Consider the following 23609-nt stretch of genomic DNA (forward strand, 5'->3'; position numbering starts at 1 on the left):
CCCCGGTGCGGCTCGGCTCAGCGGAGGCTCCCAGCGCGCCCCTGTCCCCTCCCCGCTGCTGCTGTGGGCCCCGCCACACGTTCATGAAGCCTGTGCTCAGGTTTTTCAGATGTTCAAAAGAGTTTTTATTCCAGAGAATGCAAATTCAACAAAGATTTCTAGGGCTGGCTCTGAAATAACCGTGAGACAGTACAGGGTAAGTACTCCAGGCGTGACTGGAGGAAAGCACTGGGGTTTCATCATCAGTGTGTGACAGGCTTGCTGCCTGGGGATGGGAGAACTGGAGGGAAAATGTCCCTGCCTCCTACTCTGCATCGCCCCTTAACACCTGTATGGCTAACCAGGGGTGTCAGAAAACACAGGAACAGAAGGAGAGCCCAACTCCCCTCTCACCTGTGCAAGTGAGCGATGCCCGCCCTGCTCCGTGCCAGCCTCAGAGAGGGGCACGGGGGCTGTGGGGTCTGGCACGGGGCTGTGGGGTCGGACATGGGGCTGTGGGGTCGGACATGGGGCTGTGGGGTCGGGCACTCAGGCACAGCACCCACTCACCGGGCACTCGGGCACTGCCAGGCGAGAGCCTGCTGCTCCCCACCGCTGCTTGGGGCCCTGTACCAGAAACACAGAGTTCTTTTTACTCTGCAGGCTGAGTGTGTTGCTCCGTGCCTCCGTGATGCTGAGACCTTTTCCCTGAACAAGGAGCTGTTCCTCAGCTCGTGCGTGCTCTTGCAGGGATTTCAGTTTACCCAAACGGAATCTCTGCTCCCAGGAACGTGCAGAAATTGAAGTCCAGGTCCCTACCAATGCTCAAGCTTGATTCTTCCATTTTATACCACCATTTCATGAGCTTCACGTGATCAAAATATACTTACTGAAATGGTTGTTTCCACTATCAAACTCTGTCTAAAAGGCCTGATGATTGCTGCCTTGAAAACTTTTCTGGTTCTAAGTTTGTCTTAAGATGCAGAGTGGGGGATAAAAAAGAAGCTATAAATCATCAGAAAATGACAGAAGTGTCACATGGATTTTCTAATCAAGAGACAGGTACAGCTCTGATCCAGTTTGGATCAGAGACGTTCCCAACAGAGCAGGTTCAGCCGCCTCCACTCACCACGCACGCCCTCCCCAATGCACCCGCGCTACCTGCGGACTACAGCACTACACACCCTGCTTTACCACCACTCTGTTGAAAGTTCAACCCCAAATTCTAGCACCATATTTAAAAACAATTTTCTGTGCCTTTCTCTAAACACACCAGATGTACTCGGACAGCAAGTGAAGGCTGCGTTTTTCTTACTTTCTCTTTTCTACTCCAGCATTTCCTGATTCCAAACCAGTGGATGCTAAAATAGTTCAGACAATAAACTGGGTGGGGGACCTTCGCCACGGGCCAACTATGCAGCCTTCAAACCTTTCAGCACAGGGATACTTTATGTCTTACCAGAAACGCTCTTACACCATTTGAGGGTCTGTAATTGTCCACAGGCCACTTCCCCCATTTACAAACAGAAACCACATTCCTATTTCTGACCGGTGAAGTGTTGCCTGCAGAGAGAACTACTGATGAAGGGTTTTACTCCAACCTGCCCAGGGCCTTTCAGGGAAGGCAGCAGGTTCCACCTGTAAAGATGAGATACCAGACCAAATAGTCACTTCTGCTGAGCAAATCTGTGCAATTCCTGCCTTGTCCCAAGTGGAAGCACCACTGGTATACTGAAGAAATTCAGGCTGAAGGTTGTCAGAAATGTCATCCCACCTTTTCCAAAAGCGTCTGTATCTCGGGCAGATCGGTAGCTGCGCAGAGCAGCCTACCTGCCATCCCCATTGCACAAAAGCTGCAGTGCCTGCATGCGTGCTCGTCTTCACAAAGCATGCAAATAACAGCAATATAGAAATGTGCAATCAGAGAGTCACAAATCATTCCTACAGGAACCGCCGTATCCTTGGCAAACTCAGCCAGTGTTGTAATAGCACTATGGTGGCTGGCTGTCTTTTTGATGGCTTGACCACATTATTTGCTAGTAAGAATCTAATAAAACCTGTAAATTACTGAGAGATTAACATAATGGTTTTCGATGTAGAATTATTTTCTTATGCTATATGCTACAGGCAAATAATGCCATACTATATGACCACACAAGAAAAAATACGAGGGCAAATGCAATTATTTATATGACTATGCCATTGCTATCAGTATATAAAATATATTGTGCTGTAACTAAAGGCTATCTGTAAATAAATATACTAAATGAAGCCTACTGAAGACAATGTGAAGACTTATTAACTTTGGCAGGTTTTAAATCAGGATCACCTGCTGTTCTGAGGTTTTCCAGAACACATTAAGCACTCCGCACCACAAGTTTCAACCAGAGTACATGGCTCAGACTTTCCTATATCCCACTCATACACATTCCTGAAATTTTTTATCTTGTAATTTAGAATTTAAGAAAAAATTAAAAAAAAAAGTCACCCATATCTGTCGGCAATTCATTTATCTCTGCATCCAGCTGCAGTCTTTTAAGATGCCATGCAAGAGAGTGGCAGTGAAGGACACAACATGCCATGCAGCACAGCTGTTTTCCAGCAGAAGACAACCATAAACCTCCGGGTTAAGCAAGGAATGGCCACCTAGCACTTGGTTATAAATACATACTGGCAATAGAAAGCACGCTACCAGGACTCTAGTATGCCAAAACTAACATTCTGACACAGCAGTCCAAACCCACATCCATGCCAACATCACCTCAGGAATACAAGTCACAAAATACCTTCAGAATCAACCGCCGCCGATAAACTCTCGTAGTAATTCTCTGCTCTTCATCTGAACTTGAATCACTCTCAATCTCACTGTCACTACATTCCTAATAAATGCAGTTTTAGTACATTTGAACAGCACATTTGCAAGACAGAACATGCTGATCAGGACTAGGAGAAGAAAACAGAGGTTACCACGGACAGTGTTTTCCCCATCTCTATTATGTACATAATGACTCGCAGTTTTGCTCTTTATGTGTATGGTGGGAGGAGGCCTTTTTGCTCTTTGACGTGCTGTTGCTTGATGAGAAGACCAGGTATGGAATATCTCAGCAGCTCCTAAGTCTTAGAAAATGGTATTGGGAATGCATCTGACCCACAGAATTTCTAAATCATCACAGAATCATGGCATGGTTTGGGTTGGAAGGGACCTTAAATATCATCCAGTCCCAACCCCCTGCCATGGCCAGGAACACCTTCCACTAGCCCAGGTTGCCCAAAGCCCCGTCCAACCTGGCCTTGAGCCCTGCCAGGGAGGGGGCAGCCACAGCTTCTCTGGGCAACCTGTGCCAGGGCCTCAGCACCCTCACAGGGAAGAATTTCTTCCTTACATCTCATCTAAATAGACTCTCTTTCAGTTGAAAACCATTACCCCTCATCCTATCCCCACACCCCCTGACCAAGAGTCCCTCTCCCCTTCCCTATCACCCCTTTCAGCCCTGGAGGCCGCTCTAAGGTCTCCCCGCAGCCTTCTCTTCTCCAGCTGCACCCCCCAACTCTCTCAGCCTGAGTAGTTGTCAAAAATTTTGTGTACAAAAAATCCTTGTCATAACTCCTTACTTTTTTCTCCTCAAAAATTAATGTTTTAAACAAATGGTATGGATTCACAAGCTATGTGAAGTGAATTCCCTCAGAAAGAAAGGAGACAGTCACACAGAACACTTCAGTGGAGCACCTCCACAGAGATGACAAAGAAGCATTTTGAAGAACTTCTCCATGTAAATGGCCTTCCTGTTCGATATTTATCTGCTTTTAAGTAGCAAAACTGTAGCGTGAAGTACCATCATTCCTCATTTTTTAAGAAGGGAACTGGTAGACCTCAGCTCAGGGCGAGGGGGAACAGCCTGAGGCTGGTTTCAGCCTGGTGCCCCGTCCTGGCACGCACCGGCAGCCCCAGCGTTTCCCCTCCGAAACCCAGGGAGCTCCTCGGCTTTGGGGCTTCATATGCACGTGCCTGGTGGAGGGCTTCACACCTATGTGGGACAGACACAGAGCAGAGGCTCCTCCTACATGATGTTTGGCTGAATCAGCTTTTTTCTGAATAGAGAAATTTGAAAATTTTCTCTCTAATTACTCGATGACAGCCAAAACCTGATTTTAAAAGTCATGCAGATGTTGATAACTGCATTTCTGTTTCTCTTTCTGAATCTGGCCAAGACATCACAAACAAGAAGCATTTCTCAGAAATTATGTGTAAAATAAGAGTAGGCATAGGCACGTGGAGTAGAAAAAGGACTATATCACAAAAAGCATTTAGGGCAGGATGACAGTATTCATCTGAATGTAAAGTCTGCTGCTGTCCCCTGACACTAGCAAAATATATATATATATATATATATATATATATATAAAAAATTATAATCCAACCTTATCCTGAAGAAGTAACAAAAAGCAGGAGAAGATTCCCAGAGGACATGAAGGTTTTGGGGGAAGAGTTATTTTTAATAAACAGCCTCAAGTGGTTTCTTTGTGATGGAATTGTGACACTGGGAGTCACCTTGACCACGCAGGGGACATCACCCTCTTTCTGATAATTGCACTGTGCTCCTCTCATTTAAAAAGATCGCTGGATCCGGATGCTTGAGCATTCATAGAGAATTACATGGTCTACACTGTCACTGCACTGCCTTTGTAAACTTTCAGGCATTTACATGGACTTGGGATGAGGCCAACTATTTGTTTCATCCATGTCACCAGGCAGCAGCCCGACATCAATCATCTGAGTTTATCTCTTGGTGCCAAAACATTGACGCAGCCCTCAGCCTGCAGGTGGATGAGTATTGCTTCTTAGCTCTTCCCCAGTGGGTCATAGAAAAAAAAATCTCTAGCTTTGGGAAGTAATTTTGTTTCGTTTGCCCTTTCTTTCCACAGAAACAAGTCTGTTTCGTCCATACTTTTCTCCTTACGGAGCATTTTTGAAGAATGCCTTGCAGAAAGACTGCAGTTAAAATTCTCTTTCTGTTTGCATGACAGCACATGAAGTGTCTCACCATGAATTGGACTGTGCAAGTAATTAAACTGTTGACTTCAAATTAGAAGATATTCTTGAAGAAATATCGGCAAGATATTAGAAGCAACTGTCATTCGAACAAACTCTAGTTTGTTACCCGTTCAGGCTTTGTGAGGGATCCGTGTTCAGAAATGACATTATTTTCTGATACCAGTTTATTCAAAGATCATGTCTATAAAAAGACTTGTTATTCAGAAGATAAGATTATCACCCTTTACCAATAAAGCAAAAGTAGTGCAAAAAGCACACAAAAGAAAAGCACAGGCTTATTCTTCCCGATCCAGATGGGATATCCAAAAGTGAAGAGCACACAGAAGTGGATGACAACTTATCTTCTGGCTGACGGACACCCAGAGGGGGGAGTGCAGCACTGCTGCACCCCCTCGGCGTGTTACAGTGTGCGTCCACACTTACCCCTGCTGAGCACAGTACCAGCAGCCCGAGTCTGCCCCAAAGCCTACCAACGCTAAAGGAACTCGGCCAGTTGCTTTTACCTGCCTTTGCAGAAAGCTCTTACTTACATTTTTTAAGTATTCCAGTAATTAGTGAACATTAGGGAAGATCACTGCTTCAACTGTGTCACGAACTAATAACAAGATAATAACAATCATATGCTGCATAACTGCTGAGACTGATTATGTTACCATCTAATAAAAGAACTCTTGTTGTATAATCGAAAGAATAGCTTAAAATGAACTAATTTAAACCTGAATGATTTATTGCAGCCCACCACAGCCAACATTTTTATTGTGCTACAATTAAAAAAACCAAAAAGCTCTATCATGTAGAAGCAATTCTACTGAAATACTTTGCTGCCAGAAGTTATAATCTCCTCCTGTATTATGCCCAGGAAAAGACAACCTCAGCAGAGAGAGGAATGTAGAAGAAACTGCAGTTCCCTTTTCCAGCCTGGTTCCCTGCCAGCCCTGTGGTCTACTCGGTGGCAACCCTCCCACTGCTGGGGTGCGAGGTGCACGCAGCTAAGGGGCTGTAAGCCCTTCTTTGAATCAACTTTACTTTTAAGGTTCCGGGAAATAAATATAAGCAACTGAGAAAGCTATTAAAATCTCCATTGTCGGAAAAGAACTTGTAACTGAAGTTCTGCAGTTAAGGATGTGCAAGCCGGGCAAGGTAGAAATGAAGGGGAGCCCTTCCACAGTATTTTAAGAAGAAAGAACCACCATCTGGAAAAGTGCTTTACACGTTTGGAAACCTTTTGACGCGGGATGCGCTTTGGAGTTGGGATGAACGAGGTCATGAAACAAAAAACGTAAGGAGAAGATTAAATATCGCCCCAAATGTATTTTTCTGCAAATTAACAAAGTAAAAAAATGCGGGGGGTGTTGGGGAAAAGGAGCAGGATAGTGGCCAAAGAGTCCCTCTATCTCTTTGCTGCCTTCAATGTCACAAAAAGAGTGGAAACCAGTGGCATCGCCTTACCGGAAACAGATGGAGAAGAGCTGAGGTGTCTGGCAGTGTTTGCACAGGTGGTACGTCGGGGCAGGAGAGGGTCGGGGGTGGCAGTGCCCGGAGCTGCTCTAGCCTCTGCCAGGGCTCGGGGCCAGTCAGGCAGAGGATTATGCAGCCCTGCTTGCTCCTCTGCCCGCCCCAACTCTACCACATTCTAGTCACACCGCAGAACATAAATTTCCACCAACTTCCATTTTTCTTAATTTAGCAATAAATAGAAAAGGCAAAAAGAAGGATTAAAAAAAAAAACCCAATCAATCCTGTCACAAACAACATTACAAGTCTTACAAAAAATTACATCAAGCAGCATGTCAAGCAACAGGGACTCCTCACGCGGTTGATTATTACAGGACGTACTGTACCTTCTGTTCAGACATTACTGCTCCCTCCTCCTCTTGAATGCTCGTCCTTGGCTTGCCATCCTCAGAAGTACTCCAGCTCATCTTCTTCACACTGACAGGCACAGATGTTTTGTTGCCTTCTGTTGTTGGCTTGCTAGTCTCTTCCAAAGATTTCTGATATGCTGTTGATGATAACGTTTGCTCATCAGTACCAGCTGAAAACTGGGACTTTGTTTTCAGGGCTTCTTTGTCACTCTGTTTTGCCACATCATTTAAAGATTCCTGGATGTAGGATTTAGTTTTTGACTCTGCTGTGGATTCAGATAGGCTTCCATTTGTTTCTGGCTTCCCTGTTTCTCCCTTGACATATGAGGTAAGAGAATCCCTACATTGGTCCGAACTACAAGAGAAAGAGAAAAAGAACAGGCAGCTGTTCAGTGCTTAAATCACACACAGAAGGGCAAAGCAGTGAGCGTCTTACTGAGCCTTCATTCTTAGCACATACGTTTCAGAAAAAGAAAAAAAAAAGAATTTTAAATTCAGCTCGCAAACATCGATTTACTTAACAGCCTTCTTCTCTTCTGCATCATAGTATCTTTTCAGAAGCAACGAGAATGTGGAACACTGGAAACAAAGCCAAACGTTTTACATTAATCCCCTTCCACTTGGCTGGGGGGAAGGAAAAAGAGAAAGAAAAATACACAAAATCTACCATTTCCCACGTATAATCATGAGTTAAATCCCCGAGGCACTATTCTTTAACCCCCTCTCTAACCAAGAAGGTGATGAAAGTATCTGTTACCGTGCAATTACCAGTAATGACCAAATAGTTTATGTTAGTTTTCCCCCAAAACTACGATATCTGTTCTCTAGATAAGTCACGCATTTTAAAAAAATATTGGCATCTGAAAATAAATCTTTAGACAGTGCAGATTTCAATAATACACAAAGCCAAAGGCAAGGGAGGTTACTAACAAGACAGAAAGCTGACCAAAATTTTGCTTCAGATTACCCACGGACCGGTTTAACCTGCACTTCTGATGCGTGTTTTTCTTCACTTTTGTATTTTTGCTTGCTTTCAGACAAGCACTACGACTGTCCACATTAAAATACTACAGCTATGCGCTGGCAAAACTCTTATAGAAGGCAGCAAATTGAATTCATCTGGTTAGAAATGGCTATGTTATTGTCTTAAGGAAGCCCTTTTACTTGTATAAGGATCTATTTTACTAATTTAACACAATATAAAATGCAGAGTAACAACGCTTGCTTAACAACAGGAATTGCATCAGTAGTAGGTCAAGTGCTTTACAGTCCTGAAAGACAATCAGTCTGCTGAAATCAATGGCCGAATTCCCAGTAGATTCAATAAGAGATTATCTGCTGCTACCTAGAACCTTAAAACATCCTGAGTCAAAGCTGCGAAGGATGTAAACTGCTGACAGAGAAATGATTGCTCTGCAGATAATCATTCTCTGCTGATTTACAGCTCATGCAGACCTGGCTCCTTCCATTAGTAATGATGGGAGCCATGCTGGAAACAGAGGCAGGCAGGAACTCTTCGCCCGGTGGGTACCAGTAAGGCTAAACACGGCAACACATATTGTGAATGGTGAAAGCTTAAGTATGTCCAAGGGGAGGCTGCAAAAGCTCATGCATGAGAAATGCATTGAGGATAAATATGTGGAAAGCATCCATCTCAGCGGGGGTCAGCATGCTGCAAGTTGAGCCTGGGAGAGTCCTGGAGGAAAACAGCGGGTATGTCCACTTTACTCCCTCCCTGAGCATCCTCTGCAGCCACTGCTGGGAGACAACATATGGGACTAGAGGGATTTGGTATCACCGTTCTTACCTTCTCATGCCTTGTAACTCATCTCTTTAGAAGTCTAGTAAATCAGCATGAGAGAACATGCTTGAAGTTAAGTGTTAGAAAAACAGTAATAATTTTAAAACTGGCTTATAGAAAAAGCAACAGCTATGCGAAGGAAGGCAACGAGATGCAATGAAAAGGATGACTGATAAAAAGATACTCAAGAAATAAGAGTTATATAGCATCCTAGTTTCAGATAATGTATGTTTTACAGTTCTTAATTCCAGTTACATCCATATATCACTTAGATTAATTAGAAATTGAAATACACAAGACACAGAACAGGAAAATAATATTATCCACTAAACATAGTATAAACTACTTGTGAAATACCTATAGTAAGAATGAAACCTGATAAATATACATTTTTGAAGGCAAATGTGCCCAAGGCCAAATCAAGTCAACTATTACTTATTCTTTTAAATATGTGTGTATGTATATATATATATACATGCATATTTACATATTCTCGTAGAACAGTAGAAGAGCAGCCTCAGCAGTGCTCCTGGAGGCAAAAGCAGCATGGGAAGGTTTGCTTACACACACACACACTCTTACACAAAGGTGCTCACCTATCGTCCAAGCGATCTAGCAGGCTACCACCTATTCTGCGTCCCGACGTCGGTGGCTCGGTGACACTTGACGAGTCAGGCTGCCAACCTGTAATTGAAGACATTTCGTGTTCTGCTTGTTGAACACCTTGAAGAATTGACCATACTCTCTCTTCCGTCATCTCCTCAAACTCAGCTCCTTCTTCCAGATGAATGTCCTCAAACAGAGATTTAAGCTTTTCTTCCGTCATCTCCTCATCAGTACCAGACTTTCCTCTCTCAGGCTGTTCAGTCCTTACTCCTTTTTTACTAGTCTCTTCACTCTGCCTTTGTTTAGCATCTTTTGATATCTCACCATAACTACCAAGATACCGCGGAAAATCCTTAAGGTCCACTTCCTCCAACTGGCTCTTGCCTATGGAAATATCTTTAGGTGTTCCTTCTCTAGGCACTGAGAAATCGAGTTTGCTGTCGTCCAGGGAAGTGTCTTCTTCAGTCACCACTGGCGGTGCTGCTGCTGTACCATCTACGTGTCCCTGGGAGGTCACTACCACGTCACTCAGTCTACTGGGAGTTCTAAGGGGTGACTCTAGGCTAGAGGTGTCGCTAAAGAAATCGTCCTGATGGAAAGGGGTGGGGGGCACGAAGCGCAACCCAGTGGGAGTTTCCAGTTCCACTTGAACGGTGGGGTAACCTAAGGAAGACAGCACATTTGGACTGACTGCGGTGAAGCATGGAGCAACAAATAAGCAAATGTCAAATGATTCATGAATTCCATAAAGTATGAAATGTATGAGGTGGTGCCGGTGTATAAGAACAAATGCAGTTCTGTTAGAGTTCTTTACTTTGTCCTAAATAAGAACAACAAGGAGTACTGCCAGTGAATAGTACAGTGAAGCCAGTACTTCTGACTATTTTGTAAATAGTCGGTGAAGGTTTCAGCAATTGTCTTTGCAGCCATTTTAACATTTTCAAGCTATAGCAGATTGTCTTATGAGCATGCAATAAATCAAATGTGGACAAGGGTGGTTGTCCCTTTATATCCAAAGCAATCTCTTGCAGCCATATTGCGTAAACCTTTCCTTGCCAGTTTCAATTTTTTTAACAATTTCGAAGTTTAATAAATAGATTTTAAAGACAGAAGTAGATCATAACATAGGACAGCCACTTTTTTTCAGTAGGTATTATTTCTAAAACAGGTCCACATTTTTAATATACTTTTATAAAAAAATACATAATACCAATAATAAAATGTTACTAATATATATATATCTCCAATTGAACCATAAAGCCACAAGAATGAAATAGTTAAAGAATGAGGAACAGAAATGGATCCTAATGAGGATACTAAAGAATAGTAGATCTAAACACACAGTAGGATAAAAAAAAAATAAAAAAGGAAGTTAACAAAGGGATAAGAGAACAGAAACACAGCAAGGGAGAGCTATATGAATATTTCAGGTACAGTAAAGTTATACAGGTGAGAGGACTGTGGTGAGTAAGGAGATCTTGGTGATCTTGGAGAGTGAGATGATCTTGGTGACATAGGTACAATCAGATACACTGATCAAATAAAGAGAGAAGAAATTAAAACTGATGAAAACATGGGAAAATCATACAAAAGGATTAAACTCAATATACACATAAAAATGACAACAAAATCTGAAGTTCGCATTCCAGCAAATAATAGGTTAGGGAACCTACGAAAGGAAAAAAAAACAACCCAACAACATGCTGTGGGATTAACTCGACATTGTGCCGCCTGCAAAAGGAGGTGCATTAACAGGGTTTGGTTTTTTGTTTCCTGAAGCAGCTGAGAGAAAGGCAAAGGTCTGGTCTTGGTGAGGAAAGGAAGCTTGAGGAAGGTTCAGAGAAGAGGAGAGACACAAAGCGACTGCAGAGAAGCGTGTTTTGTTTTTTTTTTTTCATAAAAACGTTGATGCTACTATTAAAAAAGTGCAAGCAACATTTCAAGAGTGACTTTCTTAAAATGTCAACAGAAAATTATTTCTGTAATGCCATGATTCAATGACCAGCAATGCTGCTCAGTAATGGAGGTACACTGAGCTTATACGCTCTGAAGAAAAAAATATCCTACTAAAATACAGAGAAAGCCCAACACATACTTGAACAAATTTCAAAAACCAAAGGAAATGTTACTTACAAAAGAAAAATCTTATTTAAGGAGCTATTTATAATACATGTGACAAAAATCAATGTAAAGATTGTAGCAAGCCAGTACCTGTTAACTAACATTTAAAAGAAGAAAAAGCAACATTTAGTATCTTCAACACACTGATAAATAGTAAGTATACGTACGGCAATTCTGATTTACAAGCAGAACTTCATTTATTCTTTTAATCTGGCTCAAAATTAAGCTGCACAATTCCGTTCTCAGTTGGTACAGCTTCCATTAAATAAAATTACCCATTTTTATTATTACACAATTTTACCCATTAGTAGTCTGGAAATGATATTCTCTCATGCACTAATAAAACATGTTCTTATTTTTCTACTGCCATCGTAGAAAAGGTCCAAGTGAAAATAATAAAGTAATGGATGTCCACTTGTCTCAAAGAGGCTTGGTAGTAGACTGCACATTAATTTACTCTATGCAATTACTAAGCACTTTTTTTCCCCTCCTTGTTCTTCCCTCTTTTTTTTTCTTCAAAGAATTCTTGCTGTTACTTATCTAGACAGGGAGCCAAAGGAGATATAGATATATATAAATATATATTTCCAAATAACTTGGAAAGCTTGCAATACCAAGTACATTAAAAATATACATGGGCAAACCTCAAAGCACAACTACTGCAGGAGAAAAACATTCAGGTCTTGTCAACTGAGACCGAGGCTGGTGGGAAGTTTACTCAGGTTTTGGGCACCCTGGGATTATTCTTTGAGGAATTAATGTGCAACCTGCTTACCATATCGTGAGCGTAAAGGAGAGGAAACCCCCTTCACATTCAAACCAATTATTTCTGTAGCACTTACTGTCTTTTATAAAGAGTCTAGTTTATGCAGCATTATTGTATTATCGGACATGTCACTGAACTAAATAGAATTCAATTACCGTCAATGGGATCATGAAAAACGTTATTTTCATCTGCAAAACTTCTGGTGCTTGAAATATTTCCATAATCAAATATTGGTCCTTCCAACAGGGTCACGATATCTATTCGATTAATTTTTGTCAGTACCGAAGTTAAGGCATCGGCTGAAAAACAAATAAAGACACGTCAGAAAAAAAACGTTCAGCACTGCAGAACCATGTAATCGTCTTTCTCAGTTACATTCGCATTGCATTAATTATAAATTGCTGGTATATGTTTCTGTCCCAGTGCTTTTGGTTCTAGCAAACCCCATCATTTGTCTAAGGAGCCATTCTGCTGCCTACTTATTCAAGATACACATCTATTAAGAGTCTTCCCTCCCCCCCCCTCCCGCCGAGTGTACTTCTATTACAACATAAAAGGCACAAAGAGTAAGGTCAGAGAGTTCTTAAAGAATGTATTTACTTGCTATTGAAACAAAATATCCTTTTACTGGAGCATAAAAGGAGGGTAAAAATCCTTTTACCATTCTATTTCAAGGAACAGCAGACTAGGTCGCCATGCAGGCAATAATGCACGTAAGGCTACTCATGCACCACCTCGTGAAATCTCATTGCCAGTAATCTTCTTGCTAGAACACTGTAACACTGGAAATTACTTTTACAGTGAAAGAGATCAAAGTAGACTCAAATACTGCGCAGGAACGTGTGGATTAGAGAATGGTAACGAACACCACTGGCGTAACACAAAAATCAAACCCTCTCTTTGAGCAGTTCAGGTGAAAAGCAGACATAAAACCCGCCGGGTCAGCACAGAACCCCTGTCTCCATCACTCCTCGCAGGAGAAGGTTTAGTCTTTTCTCACCACCTGCAATACTGCCAGACTACTTTACTTTTCCGGGCAGCCCATTTCTGTGTTTCATGTTCCTTGTCATTGAAAAGTTTTTCCCTAATATTTTCTTTACTGGAATTTAAGTTCATTACTCGTACCATTAATTATGGATGTGGAGAACAAATTATTTCCTTCTGCATACAGACTGAATAAATATGACACGTTTCTGACTTCTGGTCAAAATATAAAAAATATAACTGGCACTTTTTTTTTTTTTTTTCCCATCAGTGGTTTGCAAAAGACATTCATGATGTTTTCTTCAATTTAACCTATTTGGATCAGGCAACAGATGAAATGGGCTGTAACTTATAAACACCAGAAGTAACAACTTGAACTTACTTGTAGCATTTTTACCATCTCTGGTAACCCATTTTTTTAATAACATGAAGCTTTGAGCGATAAGAGAATTTGGGTTTTCTACTCGGATTTGATTTATTTCATCCACAGAAAAATTCAGTTCTCTTGCCAGTTCTATAAAGACAAAAAAGAAAGCAAGCAAGAAGAGAAAACAACAACAGAAACACCAGAGCTCAAATCCCTCAATCATCTTGTCAGGATTAAAAATATTATCTTTATTAGATCACACAGATGTCAACAGAGCTACTTGACACAAAGTTTACAGATAATGATGAACATGGCATTATATACTCATACTTTAATTTCCTAAGACAGACATAATTCTGAATTTCAGTCACCACCGTGAGCTATTACCGTATTGATACTCACTAAGCCACTTAAACATGGTGAAAAAAACCCTCCGTGGAGACTACTTTATCACTGCTAATGTATAAAAATCTGTTCCTCCTGATGCCTGTTACTCCTCTGTGAGCTCGCCGTGCCGCTCAGCGCTGACGCTGCCGTCACGGACGCCCAGGGGAAGGGCCAGCCCTGCACATCCACGGGGGGAGGTACGGCAGGATCGAACAGGGCTGGGGCGCTGCTGGGCTCCCTCCAACCCCCAGGGCTTTGGGGAAACTGCTGTCCAGATCCAGAGGCAGCCCCAAGCCCGACTAGATACTTAGCTCCGTGGGTGAACGTCTTGAGGAGAGCCATTTTAGCTGTTTTCCCTATGGGCTTCTGTTTGATTCACTGCAAGATCCTGGGATATTTGCCTATCAGGATATTTATTCCTATTAGGATATCCCATAACCCATGGGATATTTCCTGTTGCCTGTGAAATCGGGGAGAGCCTGACGTGGCCTTGCTGCCGCTTTTGGTAAAAGACTACTTGAAAATAAACAGCGAAGACTAATTTCGATATTAAAACAGAAAAGCTTACCTGTCCAGCTAAGTCCTAGGTGATCGGCTACAATTGCCATCCTGATATCTGTCCGTTCACATGGACTCTGTGGACCTGTGATTTACAATTTCTCGATTAAAAAGGTTTTGCACAGAAAACCACAATACCGGACAATAGTTTATTATAAATAATAGCTTTAATTGTACTAAGTTACCGGTGCTTATATTGTTTACTAGAATGGTTGTGTGTCCTAACAACCTACAAAGCAAATTTTTTTTTCACAGCTTTTAGATTTTTCCACCTGTGTAAAGCCAAATGTGAAACTACATGATGTCGTGTAATGAAACCAGACATGCTGACAATCTAGCTGTTAGACTCTACACAAGTTGTTCAATTACTGGTGGAAACCACCAAGACCAGATTATCGTCTGTTTTCTCTACTTTGACAGAATAAATTTGCTGTCACAAATCTTTCCGTTTCTGAGTTACATCAAACTTTGAGTTACACGAATGTCTTTGGCATGCTTCACTAGCTTTCTACAGTACAGGATTTGTTTGAAGGAAGAAAGAAGAGTATAAGACAGCACATACAGATGACAATGACAGAATGAAAACTACAGTTAAGTCACTCCACAGGCAATCACAACAGTTCATGCACTAGGATCAACAAGTTGAAAGTTTTACAAACTAGGCTTGATCTCCACGAGGTGAGCCATGAGAGCTCCAGAAACCTGACTGCCTTCATTCTCACCAGTCCTCTTACTCCTCCTCCTCTCACTGTCGGCCTTTTCAATCTTTGATTTTATAGATGCTGCCTCTGTTCTCATGTCTCTAGTAGACTTCGATGTAATGGAAGGCTGGTAAACTTGAGTAGCTTCTGATAAGGATGTGTTCCTTGATGTACTGTCTTCTTCATCATCAGAGACCTCTGACTGCATCTTTTTCTCTTCATCAGATAGACGATCCACAAGCTTTAATGTCTCACCACTAATTCCCTTAAAATATTCAATAGAATGTTTACATACCTCCCTAAGCTGACTTTTCCTCACTTTAACTGTTGTCATGGTCACGGAGGTAGATCTTACCTTTACTGGTAATTTAGAAGGAAGCTGTTTTGTTTTTTCTTTCTCTACCTGCTCTTGTTTTGGCAGGGCTGGAGTTCTTCTAGCTAGATTACTCCTATGTGTATTTTTTACAGGAATCCTAGACCTTGCTTCTAGACAGGGAGAAGAATTATTTTGTTTTGCTTTGTCAGGCTTACTAGCCCCTCTCACTTTACTCCCTGTATTGCTTTGGAGTTTATTTTGTGAAAAGACTTCTTTTACTGAGCTGGCCTTTACAGGAAGCTTTGATTTTCCTCTAGCCCCTACCAACTCTGTTGACTTTTGCTGCTCTCCGTGTGGTTTTTGCTTATCTCTTACTCTGTGTCCTTGTGTTGTCCCTGTACCTTTTCCTGAAGTGCTTTTCGCTTGATTAGCTTTCTGGAGGGAACATTTCGGTTCCAAATGTTCTTTTAGCACTACATTACAGGTAATATCATCTGTAGGGACAGCAGATGAATCCAAATTGTTGTTGTTATTAAAATTATCTTTTGGAAACTCAGTGTTTTCTGTTTGCCTACAGCTTGTCTGGCTAGAAGCTGAACTCGCAATCACTGCTACAGTTTCATTTTCTAAGCCCTGACCACTTGGCATCACAGCTTCTATCTTATCTGTCACTTCGCCAAGGCCATCTTTCTTCAGAGTCATGGTGGAAGCAGAAATTCCCATTTTAATTGGTGTGCGCAATTTGGGATCAACTTTAGAAGCGTTTACCGCTGCCGATGATTTTTCCAGTGAGTTACTACCAAGTGTTTGTTCCATGCAATCTCCACTGGCCTGGATGATGGGCTTATGTTCAACTGCTGTTGTTTCTATCGGTCTCTCTAGGTTTGTTTCTACAGTGTTGTCCCCTGCCTGTGGCTGTGTGATGGCAGTGACTGTACTTTTATCCCCTTCCCCCTTGTCCCCTGACTTCCCTTCAGAAGTATGCTCACCAATCTGAAAAAATTGGAGTCTTTCTTCAACAAAATCCCTCTTGCTCATGTCAATTGCACCACTGCGAGTCATCTCAAACATCTTCCCTTCATGAAATGGGAAGGGGTTGGGCTCGCTAGTTGGCGTACTTTCATCTGTTGGAGTTCTGGCTGGAGTTGTATCGGGTGTTGTAGCTTGAGATCTGTCTTCCACTGCCAGACCAAATGGCTTAGCCTCATCATCCCTTGATTTAGTCTCAAACACTTCATCGTCACCTCGGTTATTGGACCATGGGTCAAAATCTAGACTCTTGGTGGCCACCGTTTTGAAAGGCGTTGCAAACTCTTCATCTACTTTGTAACTGAAATATGTATCAGGAAATACAGTCCTGTCAGGGTGTCTGCCTTCCAAAGTGAAAAACTGTGCCCCTGACTTCTGTTCGCTCTTATCCCCGGCTTTTTCAGAAGCTGGACCCTTGGAAGGTGCCTTGTCTTCTTCAGGGCCTACCTTGCCTTCCTCCTCAATTACTTCAAGCTTACTCTGGCTAAAGCAGCGATCTGTCTGCTTTAGAATGCCTTCCGTAGTCCATACGTCCTTTTTGGTTTCAACTGCCGGACCTGCAAGTTTAGAATCACTCTCAGTTAAACCATCATCTTCATCTTGCAAATCATAACCGTCAAGAGAGTCAATCTCTGTCGCATCGGTATCATGAGAGAATTCTGCAGTGGTTGCTATGGAACACTCTGTGACAGACTGGTCATTGTTACTCCCATTTTGCACTACATCATTCTGGGGTGACTCAAGCCCAATATCAAATTCATTAGATTTCCCAGAAGTGGGATGTCCTAACTCTTTCTGTTTCTCAATCTTTTCAGGGGCTCTGGGTTTTGAGGTTTCTTTCTGGTCATCTTCCAGTTCTTTCAGTTTGAACGTATACTTTTTAAGTGGAATAGGTTGATAGAGAGATTCGTCATCACTGGAGTCACTAACATCTGCTCCCGGTGGCACAGGAGATGGTGGCTGTACTCTTATGACAGGTTCAGCCAGTTGGCATTTGTCATGTTCATCTTGCAAGTTCACTTCTGTCATCTCCATCTCACTCTCAGTGGAATAATGAGGCTTCTTTTCTGACTCGCCTTGATCTGCATCCAGTGGTGGAGGAGGAGGGAATTCAATGTAGGCAACTCTGTTACCTTTGGGTCTTTTGTTAGAGTCCTTATTTATATGATTAAATAACGCTTTGTCAATCTGCGGTTCCTCAACCTCTGCCTGTTTTACAGATGTTGACTTAGCCTCTGCTTCCTCCTCTGATTCCTCAGATACCTCAGGTATAGGACTGGGCTTGCCTGGAATATAAGCTATTAGTGAGTCAGGTGTTTTAGACGTAAACTCGTAACTCACTTCCTCTGAACTCGGCGTTTCTGGTGTTAAAGGGCTTTTACCAGAGCTATCTATAAAGGACACTTGTTCTAGCGTGTCATCTTCTGGACTACCTTGTGGAGAAGGAGGTTGTTTCTGCTGTCTAGCTGTATAAAATGTCCCCCTTGTCTCTTGTACTGTCTTACTCTCCTGACTGACAATTTTTTTAATATTTCCTTGCTGCACCTCTTTCTCATATTGCTTTCCTACTTGAACAAAACTGACATAAACAGGTAAGGTCTTAATTTCTTTTACTCCCTCAGTGCTTACTAGTGGAGCAACTTTATCCAAGTAATCACTGGCACCAGGGTCAACTAACTCGCTTGAAGGAAATTCCTTTCCTGGACTACATTCTAAAGAATCTGGTGATTTGCTAGGGGATATCTCCGTTTCCTCAACAGGAGGACCTAGACCTATCGAGCTCTGCTGCTTGGTAACTTTTCTGATTTCTGATTGCTTTAGTTTTTCATCTTCCACATAATCAATCTGCCTCTCAACTTTCTCCTTAATCACAGCCGACTGGGATACTTTAGCTGAAAGTTCATAGACACCATCAAGCGTGGTTCTCTTCTCCTCAACAATTCTGACTGGAATATGGGACACAGCAATTTCTTCTTTCCTTTTGGATATTTTATCAGCCACTTCACCATTACGTTCCCCCTCCCTGACAACAAATTCTCTGTATAAAACCCTTTTTGAGGGAGATTTTACAGTCAGTTCCTTCACTTCTTCCGAATGAATTCCATTTGCTGCCAGTTTGTGCTCTGTCACAGTGATAAATTCACTTTTTTTGTCAGTTTTAGCTTCAGCATGATCAACATGGTTTTCGTTTACTGTATCTGGAACCAGCACATGCGACAGTTTTTCTTTTTGTGTTTTATGATTAGAAGTTCCAGGACTTTCCCACGTCCGATAGATTTTTTTGTCCCAGTGTCCCTTCGTTGTTGAGTCTGAGCCATGCACCAGGTCTTTTGCCTGTGGTTCTGAAAAGTATTCTGGCACGCCTTTACTCATCTCAGTTCTTTGGTTTTGTGTGTCTGAAGCACGCAAGTCTTCAATAGCTTTCACTTTACCTGGAACCAAATCTTCCCGTACTTTCACCTCTTTCTGTAAGGCTGTGCTCCCATCAATGACCTCTACTTGCTTTGCATGTTTCTCTCTGGGATAAAACTGATACACTGGTAACTTACTTTCTTGTAATTTCTTTACTGGGATTTTGGACTGACCATCCAGCTTTTTTTCTTCTTGAGCCATGTCCTTACTCCTCGGACTTATACTCTGTTCAAATTTTAGCCTAATGGAACTGAGCTTTGATTGCTTCAGCTGAAATCCAGTCTGTGAAACCTCAGGTATTCCAGTCTGCTGAGCGCTTCCTTTGTGTTCCATAGTTTGTTTAGAGTCCTCTGCAGGTTGCATATATATCCTTTTTTCAGGACTGCTGGGCAAACTGGATGCTTTTCTTTCATCCACCTTGGGAAAGCATTTCCCATTGTGTGCATACTGCTTCACCTTACTCCATTCGTCACTGGACGATGGCAATTCAGAGAGCAGAGCTTTCTCAGGGCTGCTGCTGGCAGAGCTCTGGCTAGAATGTATTTCTTTGCCATTTTTTTTATGCTGCTTTTTCTCCGGAGACTGTAGCTCATCATTCAACTTCTCTGTTTTATCCCGAAAAAACTGTGATACTTCAGTCAGTTTTTCTTCTGCCTCTTTAACAGTCCTGTCCACCCTGTCTTCATATATCAACTTTTCTCTACCTCTGTCTAATCTGTCCTCAGTAAAGCGCATCCACATGGCATGTTTTGGACTACTAACATCTCCAGTGTAGTGTAACACTGTCACTTTATCATAATGATCATCTTTAGACATTTTACCTACACCATTTTCAGACACATCTTTATAGATTTTGGAGAGAATCTCTTTTTTGGGGGCAGTAGCTACTTTTTCTCTGCATCGCTTATCAGACCCCTGTAACTCTGCACTAAGGGGTAGAGCATGGTCAGTAACTGACTCCTCAGTATCAGAATGAGACACATCTAGCTTTTCTGAAAGAAGCATTTTCTCAGCAAACCTGTAAGACTCCCCTCTTAGTTCTGACAACTCATCATCATGGTATTCTATTGAGTGCTGACTCAAAAGCTTCAGTGTTTTGTAAGAGTCATCAGACATGAGTTGAGCAGAACTAGGGCGACTGTCTTCTTCCTGGGACACGGGAGTGTTAACTCTAGAGGATTCCAGATAAGAAGGAAGTGACTCTTCAGCCGTGAGCTCCTCTTCTTCTTGCTGACCTTGTTCGTCTGAACAAGGAAAAGCATCATGTTTTTCCAACTCTTTTAAGTTAATATCTCCCCGAGGTAAGTCTTTCTGATATACATACATTTCTTTTTCTGGATGCTTTTTTGTTTCTCTAATAATGACTTCAGTAGGTTCAGCCTGATTACCTTTTTCAATATGGACCTCTATTATTCGCTCCAGTTTGGGTTTCATTTTGCTGTCCTTCTCTGCCTGTTGTGGTGAAGTTTCAGAAGACTTGCTAACATCGGATGTTACTGATGATTTATGTTCAAACAGACCTGCCAGCTCTTTGGAAGGGTCACGTCCAGACTGAAAGGCTTTCATTATGTCATGAACAGACATTGTTTCCTCAATTCTTTCAGACGTGCTCTCATTGCATGGAGGTTTATGATAAACCATCCTGGTTGTTGTAGTGATATGAGTTTCTTCTTTTACTCGGACACCTTTACTAAGGACACACTTATGGTCATCGTCCTCGCTGCTGCTGGCTTTCATTTGAAAAGCTTTAACCTTCTCTTTAATAGATCCAGCAGGTTTTTGCTCCAGCTCCATAAACGTAGGGGAAGGTTTTGAGGCCGGTAGCTCCTCTGCTTTCTGCTCCGAAATTTCTTCGGACGATGGTTCGTAGCTGCGGATAACATGAACTACTTCAGTTCTTGTTTCTGTAATGACAGGAGGGATGGGTACATCATGGAAAAGTGGTTTTGGCCCTGTGCTTTCAGCGCTTTGTGGGGCAGAAGGTGTCTTTTCGCTCCTCGTTTCAAAGCCACTGTCAGATAAGGGACTTTTATCTTGATCGTGTTGAGAAAAGTCATCTGGAGACTCTAAAATAGTATCTGTTCCAAAAAAGGAATCTGCAATTTTACATAACTCCTTTTCTGATGTCGAAGGCCTCATGGAGGCTGGAGGCATTTTAAGTTTATGTTCCTGCAAAGCAATAGCTGGTTTTAAAATGCGTTTTTGTCTCTCTTCACCTTCTTTTTTCCCCTCTTCAAACTTGTACTTTATGTTTGTTAATGAACTGCTACCGATATCATTTGCTAAGTAATCAATAACTTTTGACAAGCTATAATCCTTTTCCGATATGGTTTTAGTTTTAATTTGGACCTTCTCTGGAACAGATATAGGAGGGCTTGTCAAAGCTTGCTGTCTTGCTTCATCAATCTCCTCTGTACTGAACTCTACCCAGTCATCCTCAGACAGGTGTCCTTGATCACTTTTGGATACTTTAGCCGACCCTTTACTTTCTAAACACACATCTTTTTTCAGAATCTCACTAACTTTTACTAAGTCCTCTTTAACTTTCTCAACAATTTTAAAGGGCTCTTCATCATCAATTCTACCCTCTTTTGGTATCTCAGGTTGGAACGGTTTGTCCTCTGCGACATCTGTCTGCAATATCGCAGTCATTCTTATTAGATCCTCTTTCATTTCAGCAACATCTTTCAGTATCTCCTGACTGGAGGATAAAGAAGATGGTGTGGACAATTTGAGAGCAGAGGGTGCTAGAAACAAGGATGATTTTATTGGAGATGAAGTTCGATTAAAGGAAGGCTGCGTGCGTGCCTCTGTAGTCAATGTTTTAATAGGTGACAGTAACGCAGCAGCTGATTTTGTAAGTGAAGACGACTCTGGGAGCTTCTTTAATGCTGGTTCGGACAAAACATTGACTACAGAATATACTGGCACTGTTACTGTTGATGAAGTTACTGATGAGGTAGTTGCAGATATTGACCCAAGGGCTGTGTACAAAGCACCTGCAGGAGGAGTTCTCATTGACTGGAAAGCTGATGGTGCTGAAGACACAAATGACCTGAGTGGAGAAAATGACATTGTTGTAGCTGTTGAAAACACTCTCTCAGCCGTGTCAGCAACTGCGTTAGCAGCGCAGCTTGCAGAATGTGCAGCTGCAGCGATCTTGTCTTGAAAAACAGCTGCAGCTTTGGATCCATTTATTAAGTTGGCAGAAGATGGGTATTTCAGAGGTGACACAGATCCATTAAGCAATGGTACCTCTGTGTGCCCAGCTACATGTTTTGCTGGCGATGAGAGAGACGAGGCCATCATGACTTTAGAGGATGAAACAGCATCAACTGCTGACTTAGCAGGTGACACCACTGACTTTAGAGGGGACGATAAAAGTGAAGATGCTGATGTGATGACCGATTTAAGTGGCAAACTTGAAGAGTACATGTTAATGTTGGATTTGGGAGATGCCGGAGGCGTCATGGTTATGGATGACCTCTCCAAGAGAGATCCTGCTGTAGTCACCGGAGATGTCCGAGAGGGGAATGTGGTAGTGGATGCCAGCCCTTTTAGACTAGCAGCTTCTGTGACTGCGGGAGCTCTGACGAAAGAGCCTGAAGTAACCTGTATGTTGTATGGAGGCTGTGATACCACAGTTTTTATTGGTGAAGAGATTGTCCGAAATGATCTAATCGGAGATGCTACATCGCTAACAGATTTAACTGAAGATGTGGTAGAAGCTCCTAATGTGGATTTGATTGGAGAAGCAGAAGAAACAGACCATATTGATTTTAATGGGGAAGCTGTAGGAGTGTTAGAGGAAGAGCTTGATAAAGAAGTGAAGCCTGATTTGGTTTGCCCAGGCACTGTAATTGGAGCTGTTGTCCATGACTGATATGGCCGTGTTGGAAAGAATGGCTTGTATGAGTAAGTAGCAGGTAGGGATCTTGTTGCTCCTGCACTCCGTTCAACTGTTTCTTAAATTGTTAAATTAAAATCAAACATAAAAATCAACAAAAATGATTGAAAAACAGAGAGACCAGAGAAGAAAATTGGTCAGTAAACGTTGTAATATTACAAAAAGCAAATACAATTGTTTGCATGAATTAGGATGAAGGAGGCAAAAGAAGATTTAAAAAAGGAAAGAAAATAATAGGAATGAGCCATATACTGGTGACTGGTCCAAACTAAAAAAGCACCATGGAACGAAAGATTGAAAGCACATAGCAACCAAAACTGCAAACAATGAAGAACAGAAAACACAACGAAGGAATCCATAAGGTAAAAATAAAGCCACGTCAAAATGTCTTCTCTTACTTCCTATTGACTTTCTGATGTGTTACTTCTGAAATATTCGTAACAGTTCTATTTTGCCTGTTTAGGTATGTCTCTGCTTTGTGCAACTATTAGAATTATCCTTTTAATAATTTCTGTTGTTCTGTTCATATATTGAACCTATACAAAATATAAACTTGTGTAAAATGGCGTTATATAGCTAAAAATCTTTTTTTTTTTTTTTTTAAACCGCTCAGAACTATTTCATGCAGAACCCAAAATTCCTTTAAGTGACAGGCAACTGATGTGCAAACTGTGAAGCAATTGGAATAAATTCAAATCTCTATCTCCCATGCACAATTCGGATATGCTTCACACTCACAAAGCCAATAAGAGCAAGA

General features: G+C 41.9%; 1 protein-coding gene across 24 annotated transcripts in view; it reads right to left on the minus strand.

Annotated features, from left to right (window-relative positions):
- The window catches only part of ANK3 (ankyrin 3), a 308020-nt gene that overhangs the window by 12163 nt on the left and 272248 nt on the right, over positions 1-23609 (minus strand). For 18 of the 24 annotated variants that reach the window (XM_026851817.1, XM_026851825.1, XM_026851824.1 and 15 more), the window contains 6 exons: positions 20334-22910; positions 14498-14572; positions 13558-13689; positions 12347-12490; positions 9295-9967; positions 6874-7252 (listed from right to left, as the gene is read on the minus strand). In XM_026851817.1, coding sequence (XP_026707618.1) covers positions 6874-7252; positions 9295-9967; positions 12347-12490; positions 13558-13689; positions 14498-14572; positions 20334-22910 — 3980 coding nt within the window. Of the gene's footprint in view, positions 1-6873; positions 7253-9294; positions 9968-12346; positions 12491-13557; positions 13690-14497; positions 14573-15209; positions 22911-23609 lie in introns of all 24 variants that reach the window. The other 6 variants (XM_026851833.1, XM_026851832.1, XM_026851831.1 and 3 more) reach the window with 3 other exon arrangements.

The sequence above is a fragment of the Athene cunicularia genome (genome assembly GCF_003259725.1).
Source record: "Athene cunicularia isolate RWA chromosome 6 unlocalized genomic scaffold, athCun1 chr6_part2, whole genome shotgun sequence".
Lineage (NCBI taxonomy): Eukaryota > Metazoa > Chordata > Aves > Strigiformes > Strigidae > Athene > Athene cunicularia.